At 37.2% G+C, this 15,756-nt stretch overlaps 2 protein-coding genes across 2 annotated transcripts in view; one reads left to right on the forward strand and one right to left on the reverse strand.

Annotated features, from left to right (window-relative positions):
- The window catches only part of CSMD2 (CUB and Sushi multiple domains 2), a 1,001,023-nt gene that overhangs the window by 478,996 nt on the left and 506,271 nt on the right, over positions 1-15,756 (reverse strand). The window lies entirely within an intron of this gene.
- On the forward strand, positions 1,385-2,348 carry HMGB4 (high mobility group box 4). The gene has a single exon (XM_051987629.1). It carries the CDS (start codon positions 1,675-1,677, stop codon positions 2,296-2,298), a length of 624 nt encoding a protein of 207 aa, XP_051843589.1. The 5' UTR covers positions 1,385-1,674; the 3' UTR covers positions 2,299-2,348.

The raw sequence follows: 15,756 nt of genomic DNA on the forward strand, positions 1-15,756 counted from the left end.
CCTAATTGCTCCCAAACTTACATTCATAGTTTATTATATACATTAATTTTTCATATGCTCTGTGGTTTAGCAAAATCAGTCTTATAATCCAGAGGAGTAATGGAACCCACTTAAACAGTCTTGGAAGCACTTATACTTTGGAAAGCAGCCTCTACAAATCAGGGTTTGATTTATTGTTTTGTTGATTTTCTAGACTTAAGAAAATGATATAGAAAAAAACAGTACAAATTACATGTAAAAAGGTGTCATGTACATTTGTTGGAAGGGGAAGGTGATTGTTAAATACTTAGTGTTACACAACTAATTTTAAAACATTGTTCTTCAGATCACATTCCATTTTCCATCCCCCAGCCCTTGCACAGTTTGTCCTTCAGGCCTAGAATGCCCTTTTTCCTCATCTCATCCTCAGAAGCTCTAGTTTCTTTAAAACTCAAATACCACTTCTTTCACCTTCTGTGCCCAATGCCTTCCTCCTAATTACCCTGTATCAATTTTTCATATTCTTATATGTGACACACAGTAGGTGCCTAATAAATGCTTATCGACTTGATTTTTTTGTTATTCTGGAATAGAATGTAAGTTTCAGAGCAGGGATAGTTTCATGTTTGTATATCTGTAGGCCTAACACAGTGTCTGATTTATAATAAGCATTTAACATGTACTTGATCATAGAGCTTCACTTTACAGATGAGAAATTGAGGTTCAGAGAATTTAGGTGATTTATCCAGGGCGATGTAGAACTAGTAATTGTCAGAGGCAGAATTAGGATTCAAATGTATCTGGCCTCAAGTCCAACACTCCATGGACCATAATGAAAGGCCTATTATGAGCTCAAGAATCTTGATCACATTTTCATTGATTTGTGTATTTAGTTAAATCTCATCAACACACACATCACCAGCCAGAATTGAAAAAAAAGGTCTTAAAATGAATATAAAGTCCACCCAAGGAAATTAGACTTATAGCCCAAAAGCTTCAGACTTAAATTACAGTAGTTTATCCTGACAAGAACCAAAGAACAGCTGTCACATACAATTATTTTTAGAGGTACTGCTAAGCTATTTGCACATTATGAGCTGCTGTCAAGCAGTCAGCAGTGAGGGGGTTTGAGTTTGGGGTAGGGAAAGTTGCATTTTATCATGACAAAACATTCAAACATTCACTGTTCCACATTCAGTTATTTTCAACCATCTCTAGATAATTGACACAAAGTCTATTGTTAGGTAGGTAACTCTCATGGACAGTTTATTAATACTGCCAAGTAGGTAAAAATAAGTCACTTATGCTAGCGCCCCCAGACAGTCAATGTAATCTACCTATCCCGAACACAAGCACTCCTTTCTTGCCCTTAAAAGTCCATGGAGATGCTCCATCCTCCCTAACTACCTGGCTTGATAAACTGTGACACCATCATTTTGTTAACCCAATAAGATTTCAGTATTTGAGTGACTGACTGTCATTGGTCAGGAGAGCCTGGCTGGGAGGAGCTGTCATAATACCCTTCCCACGACCAACAATGCCAGTACCATTGAATAGGACACACACAGGCTGGGCAGTTCACATACAGAGATATTCACAAGAGGGAAAGGACCTCCTGTTTTCATTAAAGTACAGGGAAAAGGCCCTGCTGGAAACGTTTTCAGAGCCAGTAAAATATGATCTTTTGAGAACATCATGGGCAAGGTTCAAGTTAAGCCCAAAGTGAATTTGTCTTCATACGTCCACTTTTTACTGAACTGCAGGAACAAACACAAGGAACAACAGCCGAATGCTTATATCAACTTCAAAGAGTTCTCCAAAAGGTGCTCAGAAAAGTGGAAGACAATCTCTAAGCACGAAAAGTCCAAGTATGAAGCCATAGCCAGATTGGACAAAGCACGTTACCAGAAAGAAATGAAAAACTATGTTCCTCCCGTGGGAATGAAGAAAAGGAAAAGAAGGAAGAAGGACCCCAAAGCTCCCAAAAGACCACCCTCATCTTTTTTCCTCTTCAGTCGGGAGCATTATACAAAGATCAAAAGTGACAATCCACACTGGTCCGTGGTTCAAGTGGCAAAGCTTCTGGGGGAGATGTGGTCCAAAAAGTCAGAGCAAGACAAGCAGCCTTATGAAGAGAAGGCAGCTAGACTGAGAGCCAAGTACCACCAAGAACTCATGACTTATCGGGTTAATCATGGTCAGGGATGTTCAAGGAAGAAAGGACCAGGGACGTCTGGCCAGTATCAGAGCAGAAAGAAATCCAAGTCAGACAAGAGTGAAGACTATGATGAATCTGATTCAGAAGGCGAGCTGGATTAGAGAGAAAGACATGAATGATGAAAGAAAAATAAATGCCATCGAACATGGTATACATGTCTCCTTTCATTCTTATCTGTGTCCTTACATGATACTGGTTGCCCATCAATCTTGATTTAGTAACGTTTGAGTTTGGGGAATAATTAGGGTTTTGAGGGCAAGGGGAGAAGGGAAGGAAGTAAGAAAGGATAGTGTACTTCCCCCCCACAAACCTATATTGAGAGAATTTGGAACCTTAAAAACAGTATTGTTTGATGAAGCAAGGGGGCATTTTTTGGGTCCCTTTTCTGTTTCCCTTTTAATTAACTTCCCATTTGAAAATATTTAGAAGATTTCATTTTACTAAACTGAAGTCTCAAGGTAACCTGCCTCCTCATCCAAACAGTGTGCGGCTCTGGGAAAAGGGGGGGTCTGATCAGGATCCAGGATCCAGTGGTATTCTAATAATTCCCTAAAATGTTAGTGCACATTTTTTTATATGATGTGTTTCTAAGATTCACATCCCACTGTGCTCAACTTTCTACTCAAAACTCCCAGTAACAATGCCTTTGGAGATGATTTCGAAAAGAGCCTTTCTGGAGGATTAAATTAGGATCTTATCAGCCCAATGTTACTATAGTAAAGGTTTTAGAGGGCAGGACAAAGCAGAGGGATTCAATAAACAGGACATTGGTCAATTACATAGGGTCACCCGATTTAGATGTAATCTCTCTTTAAACTGGTTCATCTTCCCACTTGACCCACATTTATGTACTTCACGATTATAGTCTACATTTTTTTATTCCTGCCTGTCATGTTATTTAAAATGTGTCCCCTCAATCTGTAATGCTTTTCCTTCAAGACCTAGCTGAAAATCCACCCCCACTCCCACTTTGCCTGAGACAAACTTTGAAAAGAGGGACAATAGCTAAAAATGGAGAAAATGAGGAATTGGACAAAGTTTTTCTGATCTAGCATTTTAGTATTATGTAGAAGAGACCATTAACTCTTATCACTGGGAAGGGAAGGACTGAGGAAGAAGGGAAATCTTGCCCTGTCTTTATAAAGGGGCTAAATTCACTGGATGATTCCCTGTTGAGAATCCCTTTCCATCTCCTTTGACCATTCTGTGAGAGCTCTGTTTAGTTATGTTCCAAGTATATCAATTGGTCTTCTCAACTAGACTATATATAATGTGCTCTTGAGAGGGCATTTTTGTGCTTTTATTCCCAGTTGCCCATATATTATTAAAAATTAGTAGAAATACCTTGTGGAAATGAATTTGAATTATCCCTTCAGTTTATATTTGGGAGGCCTAAAGAGGTCATTAGAGACCATGACAATAGGTATATTTTTATGATGAAAAGCTGTATGGGATTAAAAAAAAACTTATTTAAACACTTAAATGATTAATGGTGAAGATGTGGGTATTAAAACACAATTAAAACAATTGAGACTGTTCTCTAGAGAATCCTGCTAGGGAATGGAATTAGCATTTGAGCTGCTCCACATTGTTTTAACAGAGCAATATTGAAAAGGGGACATTAGTGTACTGGCAGCTTCTGATAATTGTCCATTTTAGGAAAATACAGACACTGGAGAGTGAGATTTAGACCAAGACTAATGGAGAGAATAAAAACTGCCCAATTCTCTGGCATGCCTGGTGATTTCCATCTACAACAGGGTATCAAGCTCATTCTGTCAATTTTCTCACTGAGTTCCCCTACCTTGCCAAGCCTTATTTCCTCCCACTCCCATTCCCTTAAAGAACCACAAAATTACATAGAAAATGATGTGTGAATAAATGATTCTTTTGTTGAGAAGTCAAGAAATCTGAAATCTGAATTTGAGTCCTATCTTCTGATATTTTATAAGACTTAGTCTAGGGCAACTTTCCAGGCTACTAAGCAAAGCAAGAAGAGTTCACACTTAATCTTCCAGCTGACCTGAAGAAATCTCAGTGTTTTTTCCATATTTGTACTAAAATAATTCCTTTCTTCAAGGTTTACAAAACTGCTTTATGAGGTCACAGGAAGCTGGTAAGTCAAGGTAATCTTGTGGACTATTTCATCACTGCTTTATTTAAAAAAAAATAAAACTTCCTTCTTTGATCTTATCATTGGCTTCTCCATCATTTATTAACCCATAGAAGAACACTAGAGAATACACAAAAAATAGTCAATTTAAGTTCTATCACATTGTCTCCCTTGGCATGAGTATCCTCCTATTGGGGATTTTCTATGATATAATGTTGTAGCTATTAATACGTAGACAGTAGACAGGCTCTTTCTTCAAAGGAAAAACTCATTAAACTGATCAAGGATGCATTTTGTGTACTAGGAAGCTGTTTCTCTTTGTTTCTAGAATTTCTCTTGGCAAACAAAAGTTGTCCTATATTTGTGGGTATGAGAAGGGCTGTGTATTCCATATGAAAAAAAAAATCAGGGTTTGAAGAATGATTCTAAATTAGTAGATAGAATCCAGTGAAAGATAAAATCCTCAAGTTTCCTCTGTTAAGCTGTTGAACTTTGATCCTATCTAGATTTGATTAGATTCTAATTAGAAAGCAAACATTCTATAATTCTCATCTATTGAGGTGGGAGGTAGAAGGCTATCATATGTCCCCTAAATAATAAAAAGATTCTTTTGAAAAACCATGTAATCAATGAAGCAAAATTACAGGTAGAGCAGTTTACAGCTACAATAGGCTTTATCATCTGCTCTCTATGACAACTCTGTTAAGGGGTAAAGTAAAAGTTAAAAGTTTTCATTTTATAGAAGAGGAAAACTGAAACTTGGTGACTGCTTGACTACAGAGTGATAAGAACCACCAAGAAAGCAATATTCGAAGATTTTATAACAATGTAAGGTAAAAAGAACAAGAAGAGGAGACTAGGGAGAGATGTAGGCAAATGTAAAGATGAAAAACTTAGCAATAAAATTTTATTTTTTTAAGGTAAAGGGGAAAGAACATGGCATTATAAAGAAATGCAGGTTAAAGGAAAAGCTTGTCTGACTATCCATTTTTATTAATGCTCTCATCTGGAAAAAAATAAAAAAAATTTTACTCTGGAAATTGATGTACTTCCTTCTCATGCCCTTTCTCTGTACTATTCACAGTGCAGGACATTTTTTACTCCTAGCTTGGTAATGAGTGATGGACAAAAGTATTGGAAATTGGAAATAGAGAAAATTTTTGTTCTAGCTTTGTGTAGACATTAACCTCCCTGACATCACTTTCTATACCGATTTACTTAGATACAAAATGCTTTCCTTACAAAAAACCATTGTAAAGTCACAGAAATGGTCTGCTCTCATTTATTTTTTAGGAAAACTAAGAATGGTTGAAAGATAGTGATAGGGAGTTGTACTTTTAGATCTCTTTCTCACTGCCTGAACTGTGACTCAAACTTAGGTTACAGGTTCATAGATTTTAGAAAAGAAAGGAATCTTAAAGTTCTCATATGGTCCAATCCCTTATTTTACAAGTGGGAAAACTGAGGCCCAGAAAGAAAGTGACTTTTTCTGAAGACACACAAGTATATTTGTTGTTGAACTCAGTGATTAAAAATCTTGTCAGATTTCTCAACTTGCCTGAGACAAAAATAACTGAACCCACTCTACAAAAATCTCAAACTCAGCATGCTGCCATCTTCCCCACTCCCAATTTTCCTCTATCCATATTAACATCCCATCATTTCTCTTCAATCATCTTTTTGACCTCACTTCTCCATTTTCATTCTATACTAGGTAGAGCAGATGAGATTAAGCAAAAATGGAACCTCACCCATTTCCAGGCTTTAAGAGAATGGAGAATTTAATGAGAAAATTCATTACATGAATGAATTTAATGGAAAAAAGCCCTTGGGCAAAAAAAGCAGAGAGTACCAGGTGTTATGAGCCTTGGATCCCTGAGCCCCAGGCTAACTGGACATTTTGTTTGTTTACTTCAACTTTGCAGGTTTATTTCCTAAATATGCTGTAGGGCAAACTCCTGCTGCCCTAATTCTCTCTTTACAAACCTAGTGAATTTAATTCCCCCCCCCCACTTCTCCTGGCTAGATGTAGATGAATTCTTTTTACCTTTATTATCAACCCAGAAGTTAGTTTTTAAAAAATGAAACAAAATTGGGCTTCTTATATATAGTATTCCACATTATGCAAATTGTTTCCTCAACTGCCCCACAAAACTCTTATTCTTGCTTATAGCAGAGAATATTTCATCATGTGGTTCTACTCACTTGGAATGTTTTATTCTTCTCCAGTCAAAAACAGACTCCCCAAAATAATCCCCCTGATAATTTCTGCTCTTCTGAAGTCTGTAGCATTTACTTTTAGTTTACAATTAAATACTTAATTGCATTCTGTCTATTTAAAATCCTCCCAGCAAAGACAGAAATAAAGGGTCCCCTGTATATAGCTGACTACTCAGAGCAACAGCTTTTTGTATGGTAATAAAGAATTGGAAACAGTGGGAATATACCCATTGAAAAGGGAGTCATTGCTAAAGAAATTGCAATATATCTATGCAAATATGAATTATTAAGTAAAATATGGGAAAGCTTACATGAACTGATGCAATGTAATGTAAGCACAATGATGAGACAAAATAATATGTTCAAAGACTAACAGATACATGAGGGGAAAAACAATTGAGTACAATTGATTATTGTAGGTTATACTTAATGAATAGTGTTGGCCCTGGAGGGAAGAAATATATATATAGTGACATATATTGTTAGACACTGTCAATCTGTCACTTGGCTATGAGGTGCTGGTATATGATAGTGGCTTAAAAAAAAACTGTTCTCTACCTCGAGGTCCCCCTTCAAAAAAGAAAGGTACTGAAGAAAATATGGCAGATCATGAAAAAATTTAAGAGTGCAGAACTAGATAAGCTCTGACATTCTATGTCCCTCAGGAACACCATTATTGATTCACTTTTCCCTGTGTACCAATCACCCTTCTCACCTATATCACAATCTCTTTGAGGACAGGGACTTTTTCACCTTTTCATGTATATCTCTCCCTATTGTCTATCTTGCTCAAGCCCAGAGTAGGTGCTTATTAATAATACTTGTTGAAATAATTGAATTTGCCTTCTGCTTCATTCCTTCCAAAATCTAGTCAAGATATGGACCAAAAAAAAGAGATATGGACCACAAGCAGAGGATAACTTAATTTTTAAAAACAGTAGAATGCATGAATGAATGGATATTTGAATCACTGATTAATGATGAGGATGTTGGCATGGGAGATATAATTGTGTTAATACTTTATAACTCACACTGCCTCTGCCAAAATGAACCCTCATGATCATTTGGGCCAGTTCCCAAATATTATTTTAACAGAATAATACCAAAAGGATATATATCACAATTGTGCTGGCTTTTAATGATTGTCCCTTCAAGAAAATAAAAGTGTCCTGAGAATAATTTAGAAACTTAAGACTGAGAAAAGGAAAAACAAATATTCAACAGCTCAAAAAAATATTGCCTAATAATTTTCCTCCATCGTAGAATATCATACTAACTCATTCTGATTCTGACAGGCTTTCAGAAGTTCCTCTCTGCCCAATAATACAGCAATTGTTGGGGTAGTAGGTAGGCTGCTGAGCTTGGAATCAGTTAAGACTTAGGTTTAAAAAGGCCCATCTCCACCAATAGCATGTAATGCTGGGCACTTAACTTCCTTGAGGCAACTCCTTAGGATCTCATTTCTGAAATCATACAGATTCTAATCTGTGCAGAAGAAGGCGGTCTCACACCAACCTTATCTATGCTGACACTTAGGAGACAGACAGACAGATTGATACTCCTGCTTGGAATATTCTCACCCATCTTTGATCTTCATAGTTTTATATCCCTATTAAAATCTCTTCCTTTACTGGAAGCCTTCCCCAATCCCTTTTAATTCTAATGCATTTCCTCTGTTGCTATATATATTTGTTTAATATGTTGTCTCAGTATATTGTAAGCTCCTTGAGGGCAAGACCTACCTTTTGACTCTTATTGCATGTTGGACTTGATCCAAGCCTCTTTTTTGGTTGGATTTAGAGATCTGGTATTAAAGTCCAGGTAAAATAGTTTGAAAGGACAACAAGCTGGTTATTGAAAACAATACAAATTTGACCTTACATCCGAATATCTGTTATATACTATTAAAGTAAAACCCAAACTTCTATTGGAAAACCTAACAAAAACTATCAGTTCCCTCACCTGATTTTTCATCCACATTGAGTGCCCCCAATGCTTACCAGAAATATATTCCAGTGCTTGACATAATAACCTGACAAGTTAGTAGATGCTTAATCCATGTTTATTGATTGATGGATGGATGGACAGACAATAGAGATTGTTAAGTGGTAGGTGCGCATTCCCTATCCCTCCAAGGACTTATATTCTACAGGGAGAAAGCAATCCAGAAAAGAAGCTGGAAAGGGGGGCTGAGGATGGCAAGTGGAAAAAAATGGATCCTTCCTGTTTTGCATATTATATTATATAGTCCTTAAAAGATTACATAATTGCTTCATGAGGTCATGCAAGCTATGGGACCAAAAACCTTGTTTGTGGACACTTTCAATTCTGTTTCTCTACCTGCATTGCAAAAAAGTCCTTTCTTTGATCAATGCCTTCTTCTTGGATCAGCTACTATACCCTAAGAGGTTTCCTATTTCCAAACTCAATTAACCCAGCACCAGGGATGGCTCAGTAAGATGAAGAGTCTGGTGGGAATTGACAGCTTCTGCTGGGATTTCCAATAGCACGCTTCAAATTTGCTCTAATAGGATAACGTGTAGCTATTAAGATGTAATAATGATCAGACAGTGTGTGTATGGGGAGGGGAGTATTTCCCCAGCCTGCTGTCCATTCAGACTGTCTTGCCTGGGCTCCAATACCAGTACTCCAATCCAACCCCTTATCTTGGGCAGGAGGCTAGCAATCAGAAATAGTATGTAGAGGTGAAAATATCCAAGAAGGACCCAGAGTCTTGAGCTCCATTATTGCCATATATAATACAAAGCAGATAAATAGAAAAAGTACCCAGGCTTTAGCAACCTCATAAACTGTGCCATCTCTATCCGACTTAACTAGATTTGAACTAGGATTGGAATTGAAACTAATACTCCACAAAATTAAATGCATTTCTTTCTATTCAAAGAGGTGGCAACTTTCCTTTGTTTTGGTAAAAAAAAAAAACTTCAGAAAAACTAACATGATCCATGAACATTATATAATGTTTAAATTTCTATACTAATTTAATTACAAAAGGGGTTTAATATTTCATCTATTTTTTGTCTTTGTATTTGAATAGTAAATTTTGGGGTGAACTTTTCCTTACAATCACCAAGTGACCCAAGTAGCATATTATTGTCCTCATATAAGACAGGAGGAAAACTGAGAAACATCTTGATGTGTAATGGGGGCATTGTAGGATTTGGCATTAGGAGATATTCCAGATTAGAATTATGACTGTTGGCCCCAGGAAATAGAATTAGAATCAATGGGTAGAGGTACATAGAGGCTAGAAAAATTAAGCACTATCCCAAAATAAGAATGGGTAATGGCTTTATAGAGTAATCCAATTTATACCCTTTTCTGGAGATGTTCAGTCAAAGGCTAGATGATAACCACTTGTTTCTATATCATGTATTCTTATTCATGTACAGGTTAGACTAGGAGAGATTCTACAAATTCTGAGGTTTCTATTTTGTGATTCTGGTCAAGATTTTAATCCCCTTTTAACATTTATTGTAGGTGACTTAAAACAAGTCACTTTATCTCTCCCAGTCTCTGTTTTCCCCATTGGGAAATGAAGGAGTTAGATTAAGTGAATCTACAAGGACCTTAACATTTCTGACATCTATAAAATTTATATCCTGGGAATAAGGTCTAGCTCTGACAATCATGGCTGTGTCAGTCAACAAACTTTATCACCATGTGCCAGGTACTGTGCTCTAAGGCACAAGACATTCAATAAGATGGAAGATAATCTCAGAGGAAAAGCATCATGAAAGGAGACTCCTGCAGGGTGAAATTTGGAGGAATCCGGGGAAACTAAGATATAAAGTTGAGGAGTCATAACTTTCCAGCCAGAGCAAAATAGGGGAGATGAAGTGTTGTATTGGAGAAGAAAATAGGCCTGTGTGGCTGAAGAATAGAATATGCAAAAATGAAATGTTTGTCAAAGACTGTGCTATAGGCATTTCCACTCCAACATTCTGAATTTCCTCATCTATAAAGAAGGGTGCAGTATTAAGAGGGATTATGATCCCTCATGATTTTGTTGGTTGAGTGAATGCTACTCATGCAAGTCTGTTTCTTTATAAGTCATAGCTTTAGAAAGTTGCCTGAGAGCAGAAGCTGAACGGTTTGCTTAGCTAGATTTTACAATCAGTACTGTAGAACCTGATCCCACCATACTGACTCTCTTGTTAGTATCATCCTCCTCATCGTTAACATCTATATTGCTTACTTTGGGATTTACAGAGTATCTTACATATATTTGCTCATTTGTGCCTGTATGATCTACCACCCAGTGTGGTTAAGAACATCAAAGTATTTTAAAATGGGAACTACTCTAGTGTCCCCAGGACGTGGTATAATGATGTTGGAATGAGACAGACTGAACAAGTTTGTTCTTTTTCCACTCCCTTGTCTCAAGAGATTTTTAAATGAGGAAAATACTCTTAAAACTTTGGATTTAACAAATCCAAGTTAACAAACAATTATTAAAGCCTATCTCTTTTGGGTCCTGTAGTGAATGATGAAATGTCTAGAGACAATATACAGTTTTATTGGACTCCAAGCTGAGGCACACTTTTTCTCTTTTATTAAATGGTTCCTGTATTGATCTAAATCTATGAGTCTAAGAAAAACTACAAGGAAAGAGAAAAAAAAATCAATACTCTGACTCTGTTCCCTCTTCCTACTTCTACTCCTTTTTCACATATCTTATTTTTTGGATATAGAAAATGACAATTAGGATGTCTGGAACCCAAACTCTCCAAATTCAATTTTCTTTCCTCTGGGTTATACTCTTACTCTAATGGGTTCAGTGGGATAGAAAAGGAAAAGAGAGTATGTTGGAATGAGGAAGGAAGAAAGGGATATTATTTTACTTAATTTCCTTATCATACTCTAGTTTCATAGATACATAATCAAATCCAATTAATCATGCATTGTGGTCAATTATCCCAAGGTGACAAGAATTTCCACAAAGAAAATTTATGGGAAAACATGGACAAAAACTAAACAGGGTTTGAAAGGGTGGATGGGTTGCTATCAGCTCCAGTGGAGAGTCCTCAAATCAGTGACATCACAATGTTACTGAGTGTTCATAGCATCTGAAGTTCATAGAGCTGCTAGCACCATCTGCTGTCAAATATGGAGAACAGCTAGCCAGGAGAAGAGAAAAAAATTCACTCCATCCAGAGAAGTATGGCAGTCTACACTGATGTATTTATAACTTAGGTTAAAAAGTTTAATTGGTTTTTTTTTCACTTTTTTGTGTCACGGATTCCTTAGGCAATCTGATGAAGCCTGTGAAACCAACCTTTTCTCAGAATGAAGTTTTAAAATCATTTAAGAAAATGCTAAATTTGGGGTAAAAGTTATGAAAATAAAGCCATATTTTTGTTTCCATCCAAGTTCAGACTCAAATCTATTCTTTGGACCACAGGTTAAGGGCCCCCGTTTACAAGGCACTTCTTCCTGGTAAGAAATTCAGAGTAATATTCAGTGTGCTCTCAAAGTACCAGGAGACAAGAACTAGACTTGTCATTCATTGGGAATGAATGGGAACTTTCACTGCTTTTACTAGTGCAAACTAGCACTTTTTAGTCTAGTCTTTGGATATTTGTCTAGAAGAAAATTCAAAGATCACTTCTCCTCAATCTCTCTTTGTCTATTGGATGCTTTTCTGTTGTTTACAAACAAACTCATGTCTCCTCCCCTCCCCATCCTCAGAAATCCCTAACTAGAGCCATCTATCCCCACTACCCTATATCTTTCCTTCCTTTTCCTTTCATGGCTAAAATCCAATTCCCCATATTTAGTTTCCATGACTCCTCAGTCTTTTGGTAACTCTGCAGTTTGGTTTCTGACCTGTACCTTCCTGTAGGAATCCTTCTAAGACTTTAAGGAGAGAAAGATAAGGATTTTTATTTCTATTTCCAAGATTAAATGATTTGTTGCAGGTCACACAGCAAGTCACAAGGTGGAGCCCAGGTCTTTTTTCTACGGTGATTTTTGGTTATAGGATAAGTAAGAGACTTTGGAAAGCCTGTCACATTTTATATGGAACTTGGCCTGTCTCTAATGCTGGAGGGAGATCAGACCATGCCTTTGCTTCAAAGTAGTGCTGGGATTTAATGTCCCATCTGTATGGGAGAGGCAGTCCAGCACCATTTCAGGGTACGATGACTGGTCCAGGAACAGCTTGGCTGGCCCCATCATCTCAGCTGTGTTTGCAGTCACACTGGCAAGGAGAATCCCAGTGTGGCCATTTGGTTCTTTGGTGACTATTGCTGGTGATAATAAATAATAAAAATGTAAAGTGCCAAGAAGCCTCTACTTACTCAAGTGTTTATACTAGGGCCACTCAAGTGTCCATAGGTTCCTGATGACTTGAGTTGTTCACTGAAGAGAAATTAAAGCCCTGCTGCCAGAGCCCAGAGGGGAAGCGCTGAGTGTAGGGCCTTCTGAAGATAAAGTTGTTCATGTCTATGGTAATTGGGATCATAGTGATCGTAGACTTAACAGTGGAAAGAACCTCAGAAACCATTTAGTCCAATCTCCTCATTATTCAGATGAAGAAATTAAGTAGGGAACTACATCAATAAATGGAGACACTCCAACTTGCTGGTGGTTGGGGTGAGTCTGGACTTCAAGTAGTCTTTTATTTTTAGCATTAACTTTTTTAATTTTTGAACTTAATTTTTTTCAGTAAAAATATTTTCTTTCTCTTCACAATCCCATTAGAAAAAGAAAACTCTTATAAAAAATAAACATAGTCAAGCAAATTCCCACATTAGTCATATCCAAAAAATATATGTTCTGATTTGCATCTTGAATCTATCGCTTATCTGTCAGGAGGTAGGTAACAGGTTTGTTTGATCATCAGTTCTCTGGAATTGGGGGCAGCTCTTTTACCATGTCAAATAAGTGAAGAAAATGCATGTGGAGAGAAGGCCAGGCAAGAACCAGCATGTAATCTATTTCCCCAAACTTCTGCCCTGTTGTGTGTAGAATATGTTCCTAGAGGGGAAATAGTTGACCATTTCCAAGAAGGTTTGTATAAATGAGAATTCCCACTAGTGTATTTCTAATTTCTCCTGGTTCTGGGCAAAGTATGTACACTGTCCCTTGGCTCCACATGCCCCAGAGTACACTATAACTGTCCAATGGCCTTTCTACTTATTGATCACACCAACTCCATTCTGTGGCAGTCATATGGGTTTTACTCCAAACTTTTGTGACCTTTTTAGACTTCTCATGCTGGGAAAACTCTTCCCTTTCCTAGTCACCACACAGCCTTGTTTCTTTATGATTTTAAAATCTGTTTGAGATTTACATCCTCCTGGAAGTATACCCTTATATGATGATAAGAAAGAAGAAGATAATTATAGTTATAGATGAACATCTTCTTCCTTCTCTTCTACTATTTGCCATCTTACATTAACAACTACTCTTTAAGCAAGTGCCATTTGTTATCTTATAATGATAAATGAGTAAATGTCCTCTAGGAGTCACCTTAGTTGATAACCACGTTCCTATATTATAACCAAAAATCTTCACTACTTCATAAACCAATTTTATCTTTGATGCCCTTGCAAATTTAGCCAAGCAGATCATATAAAGGCCCTTGTAATTGGGTGACTGATCAATGAGGCCTTCGTCCTTAGAACATGAAAAGTATACACAGCCTAGTATTTAACTCACATTGAGGCTTAGGGTCCACTCCTTTACTTCAGACTTTATGGAGGGATCTTCTCTCATCTCTCTTTCAGTCTATTGCATTGCAATACTTTTTAATCAGCTATTAATCCAAATTTGAGTGTGTATAAGAAAGGTTTGAGAGAAAGATATCCTCTCTGTCTTTATTTCTATTTGTCTCTGTCTCTGATTCTGTCTCTATCTCTCTCTGACTGTCTCTCTGTCTTTTTCTGTCTCTTCTCTCTCTGTTTCTCTTTCTTTCTCTCTTTCTCCCTCTCTCTCTCCTATTCTCTTCTCTCCTCTTTTCTTTTTGGTGGTAGTAGCAGCAGCAGTGTGAGCAACCTTACCTTCCCTCCTGCTTGTCATATGGCTAAGAATGCATGATGTTTCTATCTTTATGTTGATTCTTTCCTGATCTTAGGTGAATGAGTATCCAGGTTGGAACAGTCCAGATTACCATCAAACTTCTCAGGAACCAAAACTAATAGCAACAAGTCTGATAAGGAGCTATCCTGAAGAATGATCTATTAGACTCTTTCCAACAGAGAACTGACTTGGCAGCTGAGACTCCATGTCCTGCAAGGAAGAAAGTACCTTGTCAGCAGACTCTGCCACTCCCAGAAGTGAATTTGATGGGGACTCCTTGAGCAAAAGACTCCCGCAGCTAAGAACCAGAAAGTGCCCACACACAAATATAGGGACAGGCAGTTTTTTTTTTAATAACAATTACTTTACATTTGAGACGACTCTCCACTCACATCACTTTAGTTCTTGTTATATCCTTTTTGATAGGTATTCTTTGTAAAAGCTAATTTATGTTCATTGGTTCACTGATATTGGGAAATTCATAAGCAATAGTACTAGGAACTCAAAACCCTCAGGGTTACTCCCAGAATTCTGAAAATAGAAGTAGTCAGCAGTTCAATAAAGAACTATCTACTACTAGTCCCAAGTATATATTGGGAAAATCAGGTTGGGCTTTATGCTACAATAATCAAGAGCTCTGTAATATTTCATTGTATTGTGGATTAATCCTGGATTTATTGGTGAGAACAAGTAAGTTCTAGACACTTGTATCAGGCTGGAAGATATTGTTTATGATCCTGGCAATGGTCTCATTTGAGGACCAGCTTGACTGGGTCTGAGAAGAGAGTCAGCTTATGGCTAGGTAACGGAGTGTGTGTGTGTGTGTGTGTGTGTGTGTGTGTGTGAGAGAGAGAGAGAGAGAGAGAGAGAGAGAGAGAGAGAGAGAGAGAGAGACAGTATAATGGTATCAGAAATAATAGCAATTCATAAAATCATACGAAGATCTGTTTTGATAGAAATACTGAGGATGTTCCTTAGGGGAAAAGACTGATACATATATCTCTTCATATCTCTATGACCTAGCCATATTTGGCAGGTAGTAGTTCCAATTCAGAGGGATTTAGTGATTGTAATGAATTGAATCATAATTGACATTCAGTACACATTACCACATCAGTATCCTAAACTCGGGACTGGAAACTAAAAAATGCATATGACATGCATACTCGGAGCTCCTAAG

This window comes from Antechinus flavipes, chromosome 3, assembly GCF_016432865.1.
Source record: "Antechinus flavipes isolate AdamAnt ecotype Samford, QLD, Australia chromosome 3, AdamAnt_v2, whole genome shotgun sequence".
NCBI lineage: Eukaryota > Metazoa > Chordata > Mammalia > Dasyuromorphia > Dasyuridae > Antechinus > Antechinus flavipes.